The sequence below is a fragment of the Mesoplodon densirostris genome, chromosome 8 (assembly GCF_025265405.1).
Source record: "Mesoplodon densirostris isolate mMesDen1 chromosome 8, mMesDen1 primary haplotype, whole genome shotgun sequence".
NCBI lineage: Eukaryota > Metazoa > Chordata > Mammalia > Artiodactyla > Ziphiidae > Mesoplodon > Mesoplodon densirostris.
In genome coordinates this window covers 2,945,488-2,966,287 of record NC_082668.1, presented here as the reverse complement: position 1 = coordinate 2,966,287, position 20,800 = coordinate 2,945,488, and the positions used below count along the sequence as shown (strand labels likewise).

The window sequence follows — 20,800 nt, the reverse complement described above, 5'->3', positions numbered from 1 at the left end:
ACAGGCGTTTTAAGGGCTATTGGGTGTTTTGAGGGAAACAAGTATTTTTTTTTTATAATTTCACTATTGAACAAATATTTTAAAATCTTTCTTTAAAAGTGAATCCTGGGAAGAAAAAACTGACTCTAGAGCAAAACAATAATTCTATCTTGGTACCTCAATACAGAACTTCAGAGACAAAGGGACCCTTCAAAGATCTACAGGTCTTAAAAATCCTATTTCAGTACCATTCTGAATTAACCACCAGGGAGAATCTTAAACACACGGAGCACAGAGATGGTGAGAGGCCTGAGGGAAGCCAATCTGCCTGAACAGCCCAGTGCCCAATTCAATAAATATCTAGGAAGAAAATGAGGGATTTCAGATACTCCAAGGTAAACTCAGGAGAAAGCCAGGAGGAAACTTTCTATCTAAAAACCTAAAGATTTACCTACCAAAAGTACTTATCTGAAATGTTTTATACTCAACTATCCCTTTCCACATAAAATTTAACCATTATTCCTTCTCCAGCTTTCCCCCAAATTTCTATTGAAGCTATGAAATACATGAACTGGCCCACAGGAACGTGAGGGAAACAGAGGGCTAAAGATGAAGGTGTGGACATCCACGTCCTATGAAGTTCAACACACTGATCTTTTTCCTCTGAGTTCAAGTACAGAAATACATTTAAAAACCAATTCAGAGATACGTTCGGTAGATTACTCCTTTCTGCTCATGGACGCCGCCAAGTAAGCATCGTTGACATCTCCCCCCCACCCCCACTGCCGTCATGTCTAAGTCACAGTCACCCAAAGAGCCCGAACAGCTGTGGAAGCTCTTCATCGGAGGTTTGAGCTTTGAAACAACCGATGAGAGTCTGAGGAGCCATTGTGAGCAGCGGGGAACGCTCACAGACTGTGTGGTAATGAGAGATCCAAACGCCAAACGCTCCAGAGGCTTCGGGTTTGTCACATATGCCACTGTGGAGGAGGTGGATGCGGCCATGAATGCAAGGCCACACAAGGTGGATGGAACAGTTGTGGAACCAAAGAGGGCCGTCTCAAGGGAAGATTCTCAAAGACCTGGTGCTCACTTGACTGTGAAAAAGATTTTTGTTGGTGGCATTAAAGAAGACACTGAAGAACATCACCTAAGAGGTTATTTTGAACAGTCTGGGAAAATTGAAGTGACTGAAATCATGACTGACCGAGGCAGTGGCCAAAAGAGAGGCTTTGCTCTCATAACCTTTGAGGACCATGACTCTGTAGACAAGACTGTCAGTCAGAAATGCCACCCTGTGAACGGCCACAGCTGTGAAGTAAGGAAAGCCCCGTCTAAGCAAGAGATGGCTAGTGCCTCATCCAGCCAAAGAGGTCGAAGCGGTTCTGGAAACTTTGGTGGTGGTCGTGGAGGTGGTTTTGGTGGGAATGACAGCTTTGTCGTGGAGGAGACTTCAGTGGCCGAGGTGGCTTTGGTGGCCGTGGGGATGGCTATAACGGGTTTGGTAATGATGGAAGCCCTTTTGGAGGTGGTGGAAGCTACCACGATTTGGGCAGTTACAACAATCAATCTTCACATGTTGGACCCATGAAAGGAGGAGACTTTGGAGGCAGAAGTGCTGGCCCCTATGGTGGTGGAGGCCAATGCTTTGCCAAACCCCGAAACCAAGGTGGCTGTGGTGGTTCCAGCAGCAGCAGTAGCTATGGCAGTGGCAGGAGGTTTTGATGACTGCCAGGAGACAAAGCTTAGCAGGAGAGGAGAGCCAGAGAAGTGACAGGGAAGCTACAGGTTACAACAGATTTGTGAACTCAGCCAAGCACAGTGGTGGCAGGGCCTAGCTGCTACCAAGAAGACATGTTTTAGACAATACTCATGTGTACGGGCAAAAAAACTCGAGGACTGTATTTGTGACTAATTGTATAACAGGTTATTTTAGTTTCTGTTCTGTGGAAAGTGTAAAGCATTCCAACAAAGGGTTTTAATGTAATTTTTTTTTTTGCACCCATGCTGTTGATTGCTAAGTGTAATAGTCTGATCATGACGCTGAATAAATGTGTCTTTTTTTAAATGTGCTGTGTAAAGTTAGTCTACTCCGAAGCCATTTTGGTAAACTACCCCAACAGTGTGAAGTTAGTATTCCTTCAGGGTGATGCCAGGTTCCATTTAAAATTTATTTACAACTTGCTTTGGTGGAGAAGTTATTGTCTTCTGAAACCTTGGTGTAGTTGAACTGACAGTTACTGCGTTGTGACCTGGAGTTCACCGTGAAAAGGGCCACCCAAGCCAAGTCATGGAGTTTTTTGATTATTAATATATGATTGTTGGCATATCCTATGCAATATATCTAAATTGGATTATGGTACCAGATATAGATGGGAATGAAGCTTGTGTATCATCCATTATCATGTGTAATAAATATACAATTTAATACCCTCTTAAAAAAATAAAAAACCAATTCAATGTGTATGCTCCAAAAGTTTCATCCATATTGTCTTTCTGCCTAGAAATGAGCTGGGTATCAATTTTACTTTTGTAAAAAAGTAAAAATTTTAATTAAAATTTATAAACTCCAAGAAAGGAAATTTCTTCAGGAGTCTTTAGGTCAGAAGCACATTAAGTATCTGGTAATTCCTAATTTAACAAAAAGTAACTCTTCTGCTTTATACCCCTAATGCAAATGGGAAATATCTACTCCATAAATTACATTTTTATCCCTTAGAATTACCCTAAAGATATTAAGTAATTACAAATACTTTCATTTTTCTCACAAGTGACATAAAGACTCTGTGGGAAGTATCCAAAACACAGCATTAGGAGGACACTAAAAGGCATTTAGGATAACCATTTACTCACTGTATTAATCCTCCTACAAGAATTGCTAATATTCTAGCAAGCCACTTCCAAGGGAAACTCAAACGGTATTGGTCTAAGCATCAACATGCCCATTCCAACAGACTCAAAACCGAATAGGATGACCCAGAACAATCACACTGGATTCAGTGGGGCCAGGGCACCAGGCATCTTGGGAGAGGGGGACATTACAGGGAGGAGGCCAACCTGAAGACAATCAACCCTTCCCCTTACACAGGGTCCGATTTTAAGTTCTGAATTAAACTACCCATCTAAATCAGGTCTTTCCAAATCCAATGTCCAATGGGGCAAAGTCCTCTTTTACGCAGGTATTAATACATTTACGGTCCTGGCAAGCATTCCTCATAATAGACTTTCCAGCTTAGCACTAGCCTGGCCTCTCTCCTTTGGCGACAACTCAGTCTAAGTCAGTTCCCCAAACCTACCACCAGCCCCAGAGAAGGGCTCATCTTCCCATGCTGAACAGAACGAGCCTCTCCTCTCCTCTGTCACTCTGGAATACTGTGAGTGGTATTTCAATTAAACACAATGAGATCATCTCATATTTTTGTTGGCCACAACTTATATAAATGATAATTAACATTCGCTGCCCGTCAGGAACTATTCTCGTGCTCTACATATTTTAACGGATTTAATCCTTACAATAATCTTATGAGGTGGGTACTATTATTATTGTAACTTACTGATAGGGAAACTGAGGCACTTAGGTTAAATAACTGTCCAAGAGAGAGCCAGTCAGGAGTGGAGATCCAAACCCAGGCAGCCTGCTTTCCCAGCCCATGTTCTTGGTGAGGTGCTACACTGCCCCCACCCCACACTGTTCTAGGAACTTCACAAGGATCATCTCATTTAACCCTTAAACAACCCCACAAAGAGGATCCCGAGGCTCTGTAAGACCTCTGGAACACCTTTTTGCATCATCAAAAGGGTCAGAGTTAGAACAGCTTGCATCTGGGTTCTTTAACAACTATCTGTAGGTCACAGATGCTATAAAGGGAACTTCTGGTTAGCCAGAACCTTACATTCTGTTTTGGATAAATAGTAATTCAAAGTATTTGGGGCTGCAATCATTGGACCAAGTGTGACCTTGACCCTAAACTTTGGAAGAGGCCCCTGAGTTCTAAATATAAGAACTCTCATAAAGAAAGAAACAAGACAGAAAACAAGTTTTTCACTACAGTTAATCTTATCTAGGTTGTTGCTGTTTTAAGTTACCTACATTCTGAAGCTAAGTCTACTGAAAGTTACATACTATGCTGAGAAAAACACTCTTGGGCTGATTATATTCATATTAGCTATAAGTTGCTACATACAGTAAAGCAACAACAAGCTTTTAAATATTTTGCCTAAATTGCTTCTTATACCTGGATTTTCTTTTCAACTACAAATGTGACACAGTTGACCTCCTCGTCCGAGGACGTGGAACCTGTGGATACTGAGGGCCACTGTACTAGGCCATTTTATTGATACATAAGGGACTTGAGCATCCTCGGATTCTGGTATCCGAAGGGGATCCTGGAACCAATCCCCCACAGATACTGAGGGACCACTGTACATGTTTTCCAAATACCACGGACATATTAGAAAAAGGCCCCGCCTCCCCACCACTGTAACAATTTATTGTATACTTTCCACTTTCCTTTATGCTCATGAACTTGTGTATGTGCATTTTAATTTTTAAAAGGTAGAAGTATACTATACACAGCACTCTACATATATCATTATTCATGTAAGCCATCACACTGGGTCTAATGATTCATTTCAACAGCCGCACACTATTCTCTATGGGAAGCACTGCCACTCACTTGGTCTGGTTCTCTTACTGATGGGCAAGCAGCATGATTCTGGTTTATTTACATGACAAATAATGCCACAATAAACAACCCTAGGCTTATATCCTTATTTTATCTGCTAACTGCTGGTCAACGGGTAAATAAATAAATCTGACAAATGCCAAAATTTGTTCCAAAAAAAGTTGTGGTAACTTTCACCCCCCACACACTTTGTGAGAATATCCATTTCTCTACATCCTCATTACCATCTTGCCAATTTTTAAATCTGATGGGTGAAAAATATGGCACATCAGTGATTTGCTATTCCTTTCCAGTGACGGAGGAAGCTGAGCATCTGGTTGATGGGTCATTTGCATTTCTTCCTCTATAAACTGTCAGGACACATCCTATGACCATTTTTCTAACGGGTCATCTCTTTTTCTTATTAATTTATCTGCGCCTTTCCCTTACTAGGGATAGTAACCTTTAGTAATGTGTACCACAACTACTTTCTCTCAGTCTGTCTTTTGCCTTTGTGCTATTTTGCCTGCAGAAACATTTTATTTTTACATAGCTAAATCCATTCTGATTTTTATGACTTGCGTTTTTTCTTATTAACCCTGAAGTTTTACAATCAGTCCAAGTTTTTTCTAATACCTTAGCCTTTATTTTATATTCAGATCTCCAATTTTCTAAAAGGAAATATTTTGAAGATGGCCTGCCAAGCAAATATTTATTTAGTCCCTGACAGCTGACCATCAGCTTTAAAGTGTACTGGTGTAGTGAAAGAACCACCCTATAAAACTGAAACCAGGTTACTGCCCAAACAACTTTAAACCAGGACTCCTTTAACTTGTTTGGACTGCCAAATATAAGCTGTCAGTCTTTAAAGACATCAAGTCAGCACTTTTATGAGTATGATGTACCAGAGAAATTCCAGTTCTATCTGATAATAACAAACATACTTCCTTTTTTAGGTAAGCTATGTATACTGTATATAAAAAACCTGATTTCACTCAGCAGTCAAAACATGTTAGGGGCTGGGATGAAAACTCCTAATTTAGCACAAACTCTGAAAACATTTAATGCGTTCTTTCCACATTTTTCTTCAGACCATAAAACTTAAGAGGCTTGGGGTAGGAACATTAGATGTAACGTTTAAAACAAAAATCAAAGAACTAAATAAAATACACTTGATGTGATCTGAGGAGTGTGATACTTCCTCCCTTTGGACACTTAGTGTTTTCACAAAATCCACTGAAGAGTGCATTTTTTTTCCCCTTTTGAATGGCTGTGAAAGTTAACTCATAGAGTAGCATCTACTAGGCACTAGCATCTACTAAGCGCAGACCTCGTGCTCTACCTGTGCTAAATACTGTGCCCACAGCGCCCCTTCTAACCTGTGGGCCAACAGGAGGAGGCAACAGTCATCTTTCCCAGAAGCAGGAACAGCCACAGAAGACAGCAAGAGCAGAGTTAGGATCAGAAGCCACACAGTCTGGTAACATGTCTGGAACAACTCTTTTTTGGGGGACTGCGAACGTGTCTAGGTCTTTTATTGTTCCCTGAATTAGCTCAGAAATTGGTGGCACCTGCACATCCTTTGTGAGGGTCATGATGGTGCGATTTAGCCTCATCTCTCCATCCACTTCATGAAACCAACTTTATTTTCCCTTCATTCTCTCTACGTTCAATTTTGTCAACCAATATGATCCATTTTTCGGAAACAAAAAGTATGACGTTTTGAATTAAGTTTTCAAAGATCAAAGCATTTCCACAAAACTGTGAAATCAGGTTCTGTTCTTGTTCAAATGATTTTTTTAACCTGTTAAGACTCATCTTGTTGCTTTGAACTAAATGCCTGTCAAGATAACTTTGTTTCCCGATTCTGTCACTCACTTCAGTACTTATCCCTCTCGGCTTTCTGTCATCTAGAAATTCAGAAAGCATGCCTTCTTTGTTTTTCAGGCTATTTAAAAACATACACTCCGCCAAGCAGGACCTGTGACAGTGTCAGGGCCCTCCCCACAGGCAGGGAGCAGTTCACGAATCCATGCTTCAGGGAAGGGGGCGTTTAAACTTCACGCAGCACCCCTGCCACCCTGTCATCGCAGACAGGGTTGGATACGCCCTCCCTAGCACCAACCTATAAGAGTTGTCAAGTTTTGTATCATTTCAAGGGTCCCTTTGCGATTCAAGAAAATGACAGGCCCACAGGCACATCTGCGAATCCAAACGCTGCCCCAAACATATGCAGATAGAGGTTATACTCCATCAACAGAGGAAGGAAGAGTGCATACACAAGCCAGCGTTTTCACCCATACCTAGAACACTCTAGAAAACAAATCTAAGAAACAACCCACAAAACGAATGTCTGGTAGGGAAAAGGCACGGCACCGTTACTGGGCATAATGGCCCGACAAAGACTGGCCAGCCTGGTGGTCCATGTGTGACAAGCCAGAAGCCAGGCCCCATGGAGGGCACGACAACCCCTTCTCTGGGGGCCTGTTTTTTAGGGCCCCATGTCACAGCAGCCCTCCACGCTGGTACGCCCAGGCCAACTAGAGAACGAGACGTTCCCCAAAGAGCACACCGTTCCCTGGCCTAGAGTCTCCGCAAATCCCAAGTCTCCCCAGCTTCCGAGAAGAGGCCAGATACCAGCACCACCTCCTTCCCCGCTCTCTGTCCACGGACTACACACGTCGCTCCTCTGGACACTCAGCGTTTCCCACAGGCATTCACCTTAGCCATGTTCAATTTTAATCACTTGCGTGCAGAATGAGGCTCCTGGGAAGCAAAGGCAGGGCATCCGTCCCCTTCCCCTTCCCCTTCCCCTACTACAACGGGAGTTCCCGAACCGGGCTCTCCAGACCCGCGCCGGGCGGTCCCAAATCGCCCGCGGACCCCCCGCCGCAGACGCGGCCCCCCGCCCCCCGCCGGCTTCCCGACTGAGCCCCGGCGCTGAGGTGAGCCTGGAGTCTGAACGCGTTTTTAGAGTTTTCCATGTTTCCTGCCACCAAGCTGGGCTCGTCAGGAAGGCCCTAAACCACAGCACCCAGCTGCGTACCTAGCCCGTGAAAACATTCACACGTCTTGCCAACCTCAACCTGGCGTGGCCGTCACCCGCTGGGCACACAGGACCAACCGTGCGGTCCCCGCGCTGCCGCCGTGTGTGCAGCTCCAACCCCAGCCTCCAGGAAGGACCCGGCACAGCGGCCGAGGTCGGGGGCCGGCAGGGGAGCGGGCACTTCCCGGGGCCCCGGAAAGAACAAAAACTACCAGGAATCGTTAGATCCGACGAGAGGAGCAGAGAGAACGAATCCTCTGGGCCTCACAACGACAAGGACTGAGTCGGAGATCACTTCCATCTCCGGGGTAGAGACGAAAAACAAAGCCGAAGAAAACGCACAACTGGGAGCGCGCCCGGATCGACGCGGCCCACACGGCGAGCTGCTCGAACGCAGGCCGGCAGACCCGGCGCGCGGCTCCCGTGAGGGGACGGCGGTGGTTGTGCGCGGGCTGCGGCAGCCACACGTGTGGGCCGCACACAAAGGTCCCCGAGCCGCGGTCCCCTCCTCCTGCGCAGCGAACATGGCGGAGACCGCGAGCTCCCCGCGCCGGTGCAGGCCGCACTCGCCCTCCCGCGTCCCCGCCGCCGCCTCAGACGCCGCGGCCTCCAGGCCGCCGCCCGCCCGCCCTCCTTCTCCTCACAGTCCGGGCGGCCATCCGCTTACCCGCAGCCGGGCGCGGCGAGCGCTCGGGCTCCGGCAGGTCCCCGAACAGGTCCATCGCGGAGGCTGGGAGGCGGCGGCGGCGGCGGCAGCGGCGGCGGCGGCGGCAGACGCGCAGCCCGCGAACGGCGGCGGGCTCCACACCCTGCGGCCGAGGCGGAGACGGAGGCGGCGGCGGCAGCGGCAGCTGGGCGGTGGCGGCCGGGGAGCCATCAATCACCCGAAGGCGGGCCCGGAACGCCACCAATCGGCGCGCGGCGTGGCCCGGCCGCCCCAAAGGCCTGCGCGCGGGCATTGGGCGGGGGGGGCGGGGACGGGGCGGCGGCGCGCACGCGCACAGGTCTACTCTCCGCCGGCTGCGCGAGCGGATACCTGGGCCGGCGGGGCTGAAGTGCCGCGGACGGTGTCATGTTTCTCTCGGACGCCGTTCCCGGGCCCCTCCTGCTCTCCCTAGGCACGGGCGTCCGATTCCAAGAAGGCCCTTCCAGACAGACATGTCTGAGCTCGAGGGCAGCTGTAGTGAGCCCTGGTGGCCCTGAAAGCTTTATGGGGTTTTCACATCGGTTCCATCCCTTCATCCTCACACCACCACGGTGGGCCTGCATCCCTGGCCAATTTGCGATTGAGAAGCCGAAGCCTCATAGAGTGGCCCCTTAAGATGCAGAGTGGAGAGGAGGCATGTCTCGACTGCCGCCATCTGGGCACGTGGGGGGAGGGGAAAGGGAGCGTCCATGGCAGGTTCCAGAGAGCAGTGACGTCAGGAAGCTGGCCTGGCACACAGCTGGGCCTCGGTGTTCTGTTGAATATACACAGGCTCATAAAACGTCGACATCAGGCTCTGATGACCGATCAAGCCAAAAACGAGGCCCCTCTCTTCACGTCTGAACACAGACGAAAAGACGAGCGTTGGCCAAGCCACAAAAGTGACCAAACATCTTTCTGTCTTGGCCAATAAGAGTGACTGCTGCTGCTTTACCAATTACAAGTTTAGGCTTTCTGTAGTCTTCCTGCCTTTAAGATACGATTTATTAAGACATCCAGTCAAGGAATTGCCTCCTTTTCCTGGCATAATCCAATCCAGAGCAAAGCCCTGCTTCCTTAAATGTTTCCCCAAATCAACTAACACAGACCCAAATGTTGTAAGTCCTCTGCACGTCCCTTTACTGAGGTTTCCCGTGGTAACAGTCTCCCTGGCTGGGGTGAGTAATAACCCAATTCCGGCGACTGCAGGTGTGTTTCTGGTGATCTCTGGCTGAGGACATTGTTGGGCTCAGCAGGCCTCATGCCTCTCATCTGCTTGCCTGCTCACTCACCACTATTTGAAACCCTCACTGCTCTCTGCTCTCCCTTTAACAGATGAACTGCCTCATCCCCGCAGAAATGCTCTAAAGTAGCAATACAGTCCTATTTGCTCACCTCTCATCCACTTCTCAGCCCACCCCAACCTAGCTTCACCTCATCACTTCCCCATAACTGTTCCTGCTAAGCTCACCAGTCATTTCTCACTCTGTGGCTAAATGGAGGTGATGTTTTTAGTCATCACCATACATGAATCCCAGCGGTATGACACGGTCAGTGTCTCTTTCCCTTTGGTTTGTGGAACACATCGCTCTCCTGGTTTGACGCCTGTTCTCTGTCTGCTTTGCAGGCCCACGTCTTCTGCCCAGCGATTAACTGATGGAATTCTTTAAGACTTGATCCTGGATCCTCCTCATCCCACACTCCCTCCTTCGGTAAATCTCATCCCCACTTGGCTTGAATTACCACTCATCTAAACGTGGTTCGTTAATTTATGTTTCCTACCAGCTCCAGATCCACATGTTCAAATATCACTCATGTGATATCTCTTGGGTGTCTCAAAAGTACCTCAAACTCAACATGTCCCAACCAAAATCATTTTCTCGACTCCTCACCGTATCCCCTTCGATTTCTCCTTCCAGGATTGACACCTCCCTGTGTCCCTACCCCAGAATCCCTCTTGGGAAGATAGCCGCCAAGGTGGCTTCCACAATCTCCGTCTCCTAGTATTCAGCTCTTGTGTGGTCACCATCTTTTGAACGTGGCTGGTGTGACTTGCTCTGGTCAGTAGAGTACAGCAAACGTGTCAGGAGGTATGTGATTACGTGGATGTAATTCCTTCACACAGGTTAGTGACACCCATCCTGCTAGTGTGACCCAGCAGGATCCTATGAGGACTTCTCAGAATAGACTCCCACCCATGTCCTCCACCTGCCTTTTGTCCGTAGAAAAACTTTAGTCAAAGAATAAATTTAATCAGAGAAGTGAGAAAATGCAGAAAGAAAGGAAAACAGTCAAACAAGACAAAATAATAATACTTTAGTCATTAAACAAAGTCAAGGACCTTTAGTTCTTCCTCAAGGACTCTAGGTAATATTCTGAGCCACATCCCTTGAGCTGTTTTGCAGATACTGAAACCCACACCAAGTGGAAGAAGTTAACTGTATGCTGCCCACAAGCACGTAGACCCCAAACCAGTTGGAACCAGAAGGTTGATGATGCTGATTCCCAATAACCTCACCACCAACCAATCAGAAGAATGTCCATGAGCTGACCACGCCCTGTTCCTTGAACTCTGTAAGTCTCCTCACTACCCGCTCCAGGGAGGGACACACAGTCTTGAGGGAAGTAGCCCGCTGTGGCCCCCTTTGCCTGGCAAAGCAATAAAGCGCTTTCTTTCTATTTCACCCAAAACTCTGTCTCCGAGATTTAATCCGGTGCCGGTGTACAGAGGCCAAGTTTCAGCAACACTAAGAGACTCTCGCTGACTTTGAAGAAGCAAGACACCATGCTGTGAGCTGCAGAATGGAGAGGGCCACAGCGAGGACCTGAGGGTGGATTCCAGCTGACGGAAGCGGAGGGCTTCAATCCAGGAGCACACAAGGAAACGGGTGCTGCAACAACTTATGAGCTTGGAAGCTGGTCCTTCCTAGTCGAGCCTCAGACGAGACTCCTGTCCAGGCCCACACCTTGACTGCAGCCTTGCAGAGGACTCTATGGTGCCTGGACTCCTGACCCATGGAAACTGTGCCATAACAGATGGATGTGGTTTTAAGCTGCTCAAGCGTGGTAATTTGTTATGCAACAATAGATAACAAATACACTCTCCATCACCAAATCCTATCAGTTTTATCCCTGACTGCCTTTTGAATCCACCCCCTGACCCCTGCGCCCACCAAGTCTGTGTCACCGAATCCTGGCCTCCTTTCGGGCTTCCTTGAGGCCTTTTCTCAATCCCTGCACTAGTTTTTCTCTCTCTGGTCCCAGCACATTTTCTCATGTGGGTCCTTTGGCTTGGGATGTTCTTCTAGGTCCTCCACTCGAGGAAAATTTCATCTGTTCCTCAGATTTCAGTCATCGATTCCTCAGGAAAACCATTCTTGAGTGACCTAAGTACAATCCCCCTTTACACCTCTCCTTTATGGCTTTTGTCATAGTTGCCATTTTACAGTTATTTATGTGATTATGTCATTAACGACTGGATCTCCTAACAAAACGTAAGCTGTAGGAGGTCAGGAACTGTGTTTGGTTTTGCATGTTACTGCACCTGGCACGCAGTAGATGCTCACACACACTGGCTAGGTGAATGATGAAGAATGAATGAACGAATGGATGAATGAGTGAATGGATGAATATGTCCATTCTTGATGCTCCAAGTTCATGACACAAGCCTTCCTACCTCAGGAACGTCAGGAAGTTTGGAGCCAAGAGTGTTGCCTCCTGTGTGCTTGCTCATGACTGCCCAGACTAAGTTCACTGTTGTGCTCTTAGAAAAAGGTCATAGATTTCTGATTTTGAGAGCTTAAACTGTCTAGAGATAAGGAAGGTACCGGATGTCCTAGGACATTATCAGCTGCCTGAGTGGCAGACGGTATTTTCCAAAGTTTGCTGCAACAATGTATCCCATCCCCTGTGCTCTTCTAAGTGGGCCCTTGCCACTCCCCCCATCAACAGGTAGGTTCTGAGTCTCCTCCCCTTCAACCTGGGTGAGCTGTGACTACTTGGACGAATAGAGAGTGGAAGATGTGCCATTATATTATCTCCAAGGCTAGGTCATAGAAGCCCACGCAGCTTCTGCCTGGTTCTCTGGAGATGCTTGCTCTCGAGGAAGTCAGTTACCAAGTAAGAAGTCCAACGACTCTGAGGCTGCCGTGATGGAAAAGCCTCACGTAGGCACTGTATTCCACAACCCTGCTGAGCTGCCAGCCAACAGCCAGCAGTGACTGCCAGCCAAGTCGAATGAGTCATCTTGGACATCCATTCCAGGGGAACACTCAGACTAGGGTTCTGAACCCCAGCCAACAGCTGATTACAACCTCATGAGAGACCCCAAGCAAGGACTGCACAGCTAAGCCCTTTATGAAATCCTGACCCACAAAACCACAAGCAAAATAAAATAAGGTTTCTTTTTTAAAATGGAAGTATAGTTGATTGACTATATTGTGTTAGTTTCATGTCTATAGCAAAGTGATTCTGTTATATATTTATATATATATATATATATATATATATATTTTAAATATATCTTTATTGGAGTATAATTGCTCCACAGTACTGTTAGTTTCTGTTGTACACCAAAGTGAATCAGCCATATGCACACATATGTCCCCTTATCCCCTCCCCTTGAGCCTCCCTCCCACCCTCCCTATCCCACCCCTCTAGGTCATCGCAAAGCACCGAGCTGATCTCCCTGTGCTATGCTGCTTCTTCCCACTAGCTAACTATTTTACATTTGGTAGTGTATATATGTCCATGCTACTCTCACTTCGTCCCAGCTTCCCCCTCCCACCCCATGTCCTCAAGTCCATTCTCTATGTCTACATCTTTATTCCTGCCCTGCCACTAGTTTCATCAGTGCCACTTTTTTTTAGATTCCATATATATGTGTTAGCATATGGTATTTGTTTTTCTCTTTCTGACTTACTTCACTCTGTATGACAGTCTCTAGGTCCATCCACCTCACTACAAATAACTCAGTTTCGTTTCTTTTTATGGCTGAGTAATATTCCATTGTATATATGTGCCACATCTTCTTTATCCATTCATCTGTCGGTGGACATTTAGGTTGCTTCCATGTCCTGGCTATTGGAAATAGTGCTGCAATGAATATTGTGGTACATGTCTCTTTTTGAATTATGGTTTTCTCAGGGTATATGCTCAGTAGTGGGATTGCTGGGTCATGTGGTAGTTCTAGTTTTAGTTTTTTAAGGAACCTCCATACTGTTCTCCATAGTGGCTGTATCAATTTACATTCCCACTAATAGTGCAGGAGGGTTCCCTTTTCACCACACCCTTTCCAGCATTTATTGTTTCTAGATTTTTTGATAATGGCCATTCTCACTGGTGTGAGGTGATACCTCACTGTAGTTTTGATTTGCATTTCTCTAATAATTACTGACGTTGAACATCTTTTCCTGTGCCTCCTGCCCATCTGTACGTCTTCCTCAGTGAAATGTCTATTTAGGTCTTCTGCCCATTTTTTAACTGGATTGTTTGTTTTTTTGATATTGAGCTCCATGGGCTGTTTGTATATTTTGGAGATTAATCCTTTGTTGTTTCATTTGCAAATACTTTCTCCCATTCTGAGGGTTGTCTTTTTATCTTGTTTATGGTTTCCTTTGCTGTGCAAAAGCTTTTAAGTTTAATTATGTCCCATTTTATTTTTGTTTTTATTTCCGTTACTCTAGGAGGTGGGTCAAAAAAGATCTTGCTGTGGTTTATGTCAAAGGGTGTTTTTTCCTATGTTTTCCTCTAAGAGTTTTATAGTGTCTCATCTTACATTTAAGTCTTTAATCCATTTGGAGTTTATTTTTGTGTATGGGGTAGGGTAGTGTTCTAATTTCATTCTTTTACATGTAGCTGTCCTGTTTTCCCAGCACCACTTATTGAAGAGGCTGTCTTTTCTCCATTTTATGTTCTTGCCTCCTTTGTTGTAAATTAGGTGTCCATATGTGCATGGGTTTATCTCTGGGCTTTCTATCCCGTACCACTGATCTGTATTTCTGTTTTTGTGCCAGTACCATACTGTCTTGATTAGCTTTGTGGTATAGTTTGAAGTCAGGGAGCCTGATTCCTCCAACTCCATTTTTCTTTCTCAAGATTGCTTTGGCTATTCGGGGTCTTCTGTGTTTCCATACAAATTGTAAAATTGTTTGTTCTAATTCTGTGAAGAATGTTACTGGTAGTTTCATAGGGATTGCATTGAATCTGTAGATTGCTTTGGGTAGTATAGTCATTTTAACTGTGTTGATTCTTCCAATCCAAGAACATGGTATATTTCTCCATCTGTTTATGTCATCTTTGATTTCTTTCATTAGTGTTTTATAGTTTTCTGAGTGCAAGTCTTTCACCTCCTTAGGCAGGTTTATTCCTAGACATTCAATTCTTTTTGTTGCAGTGGTAAATGGGAGTGTTTCCTTAATTTCTGATTTTTCTTTGTTGGTGTATAGGAACGCCAGAGATTTCTGTGCATTAATTTTGTATTCTGCAACGTTGCCAAATTTATTGATTAGTTCTAGTAGTTTTCTGGTAGCATCTTTAGGATTTTCTATGTATAGTATCATCTCATCTGCAAAGAGCAACAGCTTTACTTCCTCTTTTACAATTTGTATTCCTTTTATTTCTTTTTCTTCTCTGATTGCCATGGCTGGAACTTCCAAAACTATGTTGAATAAGAGTTGTGAGAGTGGACATCCTTGTCTTTTTCCTGATCTTAGTGGAAATGCTTTTAGGTTTTCACCATTGAGTATGATGCTTGCTGTGGGTTTGTCATATATGGCTTTTATGATGTTGAGGTAGGTTCCCTCTATGCCCATTTTCTGGAGAGTTTTTATCATAAATGGGTGTTGAATTTTGTCAAAAGCTTTTTCTGCATCTATTGAGATGATCATATGGTTTCTATTCCTTAATTTGTTAATGTTCTGTATCACATTGATTGATTTGCTTATATTGAAGAATACTTGCATCCCTGGGATAAATCCCACTTGATCACGGTGTATGATCCTTTTAATGTGCTGTTGGATTCTGTTTGCTAGTATTTTGTTCAGGGTTTTTGCATCTATGTTCATCAGTGATATTGGTCTATAATTTTCTCTTTTTTGTGATATCTTATTCTGGTTTTGATATCAGGGTGATGGTGGCTTCATAGAATGAATTTGGTAGTGTTTCTCCCTCTGCAATTTTTTGGAAGAGTTTCAGAAGCATCAGTGTTAGCTCTTCTCTAAATGTTTGATAGAATTCACCTGTGAAGCCCTCTGGTCCTGTACTTTTGTTTGTTGGAAGATTTTTAATTACGGTTTCAATTTCATTGCTTGTGATAGGTCTGTTTATATTTTCTAATTCTTCCTGGTTCAGTTGTGGAAAATTGTACCTTTCCAAGAATTTGTCCATTTCGTCACAGTTGTCCATTTTATTGGCATATAGCTGTTTGTAGTAGTCTCTTATAATCCTTTGTATTTCTGCCGTGTCAGTTGTGATTTCTCCTTTTTCCTTTCTAATTTTATTGATTTTCATCCTCTCCCTTTTTTTCTTGATGCGTCTGACTAAGGGTTTATCAATTTTGTTTACCTTCACAAAGAACCAGTTTTTAGTTTTATTGATCTTTGCTACTGTTTTCTTCATTTCTATTCCATTTATTTCTGCTCTTATCTTTATGATTTCTTTCCTTCTACTGACTTTGGGTTTTCTTTGTTCTTCTTTCTCTAGTTGTTTTAAGTGTAGGGTTAGATTGTTTATTTGATTTTTCTTGTTTCTTGAGGTGAGATTGAATTGCTATAAACTTCCCTCTTAGAACTGCTTTTGCTGCATCCCATAGGTTTTGGGTCATCGGGTTTTCACTGTCATTTGTTTCTGTGCATTTTTTTATTTCTTCTCTGATTTCTTCAGTGATCTCTTGGTTATTTAGTAGCGCACTGTTTAGCCTCCATGTATTTGTGGTTTTTACAATTTTTTTGCTGTAATTGATTCCCAATCTCACAATGTTGTGGTCAGAAAACATGCTTGATATGATTTCAATTTTCTTAAATTTTCCATGGCTTAATTTGTGACCCAAGATGTGATCTACCCTGGAGAATGTTCTGCATGCACTTGAGAAGAAAGTGTACCCTGCCACTTTTTGGTGGAATGGTCTATAAATATCAATTAAATCTATCTGGTCTATTGTGTCATTTAAAGCTTGTGTTTCCTTATTTATTTTCTGGTTGGATGATCTGTCCATGGTGTAAGTGTGGTGTTACAGTCCTCTACTATTATTGTGTTACTGTCAATTTCTCCTTTCATGGTTGTTAGCATTTGCCTTATGTATTGAGGTGCTCCTATGTTGGGTGCATAAACATTTATAATTGTTATATCTTCTTCTTGGATTGATCCTTTGATCATTATGTAGTGTCCCTCCTTATCTCTTATAACAGTCTTTATTTTAAAGTCTATTTTGTCTGATACGAGTATTGCTACTCCAGCTTTCTTTTGATTTCCATTTGCATGGAATATCTTTTTCCATCCTTTCACTTTCAGTCTGTATGTGTCCCTAGGTCTGAAGTGGGTCTCTTGTAGACAGCATATATATGGGTCTTGTTTTTGTATCCATTCAGCCAGTCTGTGTCTTTTGGTTGGAGCATTTAATCCATTTACATTCAAGGTTATTGTCGATATGTATGTTCCTATTACCATTTTCTTAATTGTTTTGGGTTTGTTTTTGTGGATCTTTTTCTTCTCTTGTGTTTCCCACTTAGAGAGGTTTCTTTAGCATTTGTTGTAAAGCTGGTTTGGTGGTGCTGAATTTGCTTAGCTTTTGCTTGTCTGAAAAGCTTTTGATTTTTCCATTGAATCTGAATGAGATCCTTGCTGGGTAGAGTAATCTTGGTTGTAGGTTTTTCTTTTTCATCACTTTAAGCATATCCTGCCACTCCCTTCTGGCCTGCAGTGTTTCTGCTGAAAAATCAGTTGATAATCTTATGGGGATTCCTTTGTATGTTATTTTTTGTTTTTCCCTTGCTGGTTTTTACATTTTTTCTTTGAATTTAATTTTTGTTAGTTTGATTTATATGTGTCTTTGTGTGTTTTTCCTAGGGTTTATCTTGTATGGGACTCTTTGTGCTTCCTGGACTTGGGTGACTATTTCCTTTCCCATGTTAGGGAAGTTTTCGACTATAATCTCTTCAAATATTTCCTCAGATCCTTTCTTTTTCTCTTCTTCTTCTGGGACCCCTATAATTTGAATGTTGGTGCATTTAGTGTTGTCCCAGAGGTCTCTGAGATTGTCTTCTTTTCATTCTTTTTTCTTTGTTCTGCTCCTCAGCAGTTATTTCCACCATTTTGTCTTCCAGCTCACTTATTCATTCTTCTGCCTCAGTTATTCTGTTATTGATTCCTTCTAGTGTATTTTCACTTCAGTTATTGTGTTACTCATCTCTATTTGTTTGTTCTTTAGTTCTTCTATAAATTTATTTATTTATTTATTTTGGGCTGCTTTGGATCTTTGTTGCTGCACGCGAGGTTTCTCTAGTTGCGGCAAGTGGGGGCTACTCTTCATTGTGGTGTGCAGGCTTCTCATTGCGGTGGCTTCTCTTGTTACGGAGCATGGGCTGTAGGTGCACAGGCTTCAGTAGTTGTGGCATGCAGGCTCAGTAGTTGTGGCTCACAGGCTCTAGAGCACAGGCTCAGTGGTTGTGGTGCACAGGCTTAGTTGCTCCACGGCATGTGGGATCTTCCTGGACCAGGATTCGAACCCATGTCTCCTGCATTGGCAGGTGGATTCTTAACCACTGTGCCACTGGGGAAGCCCCAAATTCTTCTAGATCTTTGTTATACATTTCTTATATTTTCTCAATCCATGCCTCCATTCTATTTCTGAGATTCTGGATCATCTTTACTGTCCTTACTTTTTCAGGTAGATTGCTTATTTCCTCTTCATTTATTTGTTCTTGTAGGTTTTTACCTTGCTCCTTCAACTGTGACATATTTTTTTTTGTTGTCTCATTTTTACATTTTTTTTTATGAGTGGGACTGCATTCCTGTCTTACTGGTTGTTTGGCCTGAAGCTTCCAACACTGCAGTTTGTAGGCTGTTTGGTAGAGCTGGGTCTTGGTGCTGAGATGAGGACCTCCATGAGACCTCACTCCAACGGATATTCCCTGGGGTCTGAGGTTCTCTGTTAGTCCAGTGGTTTGGACTTGGAGCTCCCACCGCAGGAGTTTTGCCTGACCCCCGGCTCGTGAAGCAAGATCCCCCAAGCCGCGTGGGGTAGCAAAAACAAACAAACAAACAAAGAACAATAACAAAGTAAAGAATAAAATTAGACTAGGAAACTAACAAATATGTTAGAAAGAATATAAAAATAAAAATATAGATGAATCAACAACTGGGATGTACAACAGTACCACAATAGTAAAAAAGAGAAGATTTCCAGGAAAAATGTCGGAAGTTTCAACTGCAACCAAGGGAAGGGTCTGAAGCAAGAAGTGCCAGGCCAAGCACAAATGAAGGGGTTGTCATAAACTGCCAAGTTTTGGGGTCTGTAAAATGCAGCAATAATGATTGAACAACCTGTCATTCAGGCATGTTTTGTGCACTGTGAGAAAGGACTGAAAAAGGAAGAAAATGACAAATAACTGTTCTATTTTCCATGGCAATGGGGAAATGAACTTTATAGCAACACTGGTTTGGGGAAATTGGAGTAAATGTCAGAAAATCTCTCACACTGTGTAAAATTAATTGGCGGTGCTATTTTTATTGTGAAACGTGTCCTTTAAGAAAGGGGCAGAGGGGCTTCCCTGGTGGCGCAGTGGTTGAGAGTCCGCCTGCCGATGCAGGGGGCACGGGTTCGTGCCCCGGTCCGGGAAGATCCCACATGCCGCAGAGCGGCTGGGCCCATGAGCCATGGCCGCTGAGCCTGTGCGTCCGGAGCCTGTGCTCCGCAGCGGGAGAGGCCACAATAGTGAGAGGCCCGTGTACCGCAAAAAAAAAAAAAAGAAAGGAGCAGAGAACTGAGACCACCGCTTGCCTGTGTGGGACCAAACAGGTAGGTCTCTCAACTTGTGAGGAAGGTGATATTGCCTTTTGATAGGCTGCAGAGGGTGCCCCTGGCGCTTCAGGTGAGAACCCATTAGCATGTGGGTGAGAAATCTCCCTAAGGCTGAGGAAAGAACAATCAGGAAGGAAGAGGGACCCTAATTCTTGCAGCTCACACAGGGCCAGGAATAATTCCTATATGCACTAGCCAGAGTGGAAAATCTTCCTTGAAAGTTGGGTGTGACGTTCAGATACCAAAATGAGAGATTCACTGTGGGCAGAGGGCAGAGCAGGAAGGCATGGGTGTGGTGCTGCTAGGCCTCCGTAAGGGATAGAGAGGACTTGGGTTGGTGGGCGGGACAGTTAACTTGGGGTCACTTCGCAAGGGTCCTAAATACCAAGAGGGTGAGCCAATCTCAATGGAGGAGCCATAGACATTTTTACCGTTAGAAAAATCTCCATGTTCCTGAAAGGTGGTGGACGGTTGCGCCCCCCCCCCCGCCTCCACCCTCTGTCTGCAGTCTGTAGCTGTCTCACAGTATTATAGACCCAGACATTATCAGGGCAGAAAGAGCCCCAGAGGCCTTGCAATCCCACCTGCTTCACATTAGAGGGAAATGCGAGCCCACTCTGAGCCCCTTTTTTCAGATTCAATTTTTTGGCTTCTTTTTATTTAAATGTTGGTGTGCCCAGGGCATAGTCCTTAGACCCTCTTTTGTCTTCAGTTTACTCTCTTCCAAAGTCATCCTTATTAGTTCTTTGGCTTTAAAGACACCATATTCTGATGCCACATTCATGCATGACTCTTGCCCTGACCTCTTCTCGGAACTCTGCATGCATACATCTCCACCTGTCTCCTCATCATCCCCACTTGGATGACTAACAGGCATCTCAGATTAAACATATGCCAAATACAACTCCTGCCCTCTCCCCCCAAACCTGTTCTCCCCAGTCTTTCTCAACTCACCATCCACCCAGTGGCTCCCGCCAAAACCTAGGTGTCACCCTTGATTCCTACCTTCCTTCACCCCGATGTCCAATTCAGGTGGTAGGTCTTGCCTGTCCTACTTCCAGAACTCTTCAACATCCCATTTCTGTGACCATGATGGCACACCAAGCCCTGGTATTTCTTTCCTAGACAAATGAGACTGCCTTCTCTCTGGTAGATTCCTTGCTCTCCTGATTTTCCAGAAAAGGAGAGAGCTCTTTGAAAATATGACTCAGTCCATTGCCCTCCTGGCTTTAAGTCATCCAACTGGAAGACCCCCATCTCGGGCATTTAGGTGAGCAATACAAATTTTATTTATGAATATAATTTGACTTCCCTAAATGAGACTTGATCAAACATTTTCTGAAATTTTTTAACCAGAAAAATAAACTTACCAGGAAACTTTCATACTCTATTCACTTAAGACTGTGAGA

The 20,800-nt window shown here is 44.5% G+C and overlaps 1 protein-coding gene and 1 pseudogene across 1 annotated transcript in view; one reads left to right on the top strand and one right to left on the bottom strand.

Annotated features, from left to right (window-relative positions):
- ILKAP (ILK associated serine/threonine phosphatase) overlaps nt 1–8,453 on the bottom strand; it is a 29,369-nt gene extending 20,916 nt beyond the window's left edge. Inside the window, exon 1 of the mRNA XM_060106927.1 lies at nt 8,357–8,453. Coding sequence (XP_059962910.1) covers nt 8,357–8,411 — 55 coding nt within the window. The 5' untranslated portion in view covers nt 8,412–8,453. The remainder of the gene's footprint in view (nt 1–8,356) is intronic.
- LOC132495117 (heterogeneous nuclear ribonucleoprotein A1-like) lies at nt 770–1,747 on the top strand (annotated as a pseudogene).
- Nucleotides 8,454–20,800: the final 12,347 nt, after the last annotated feature.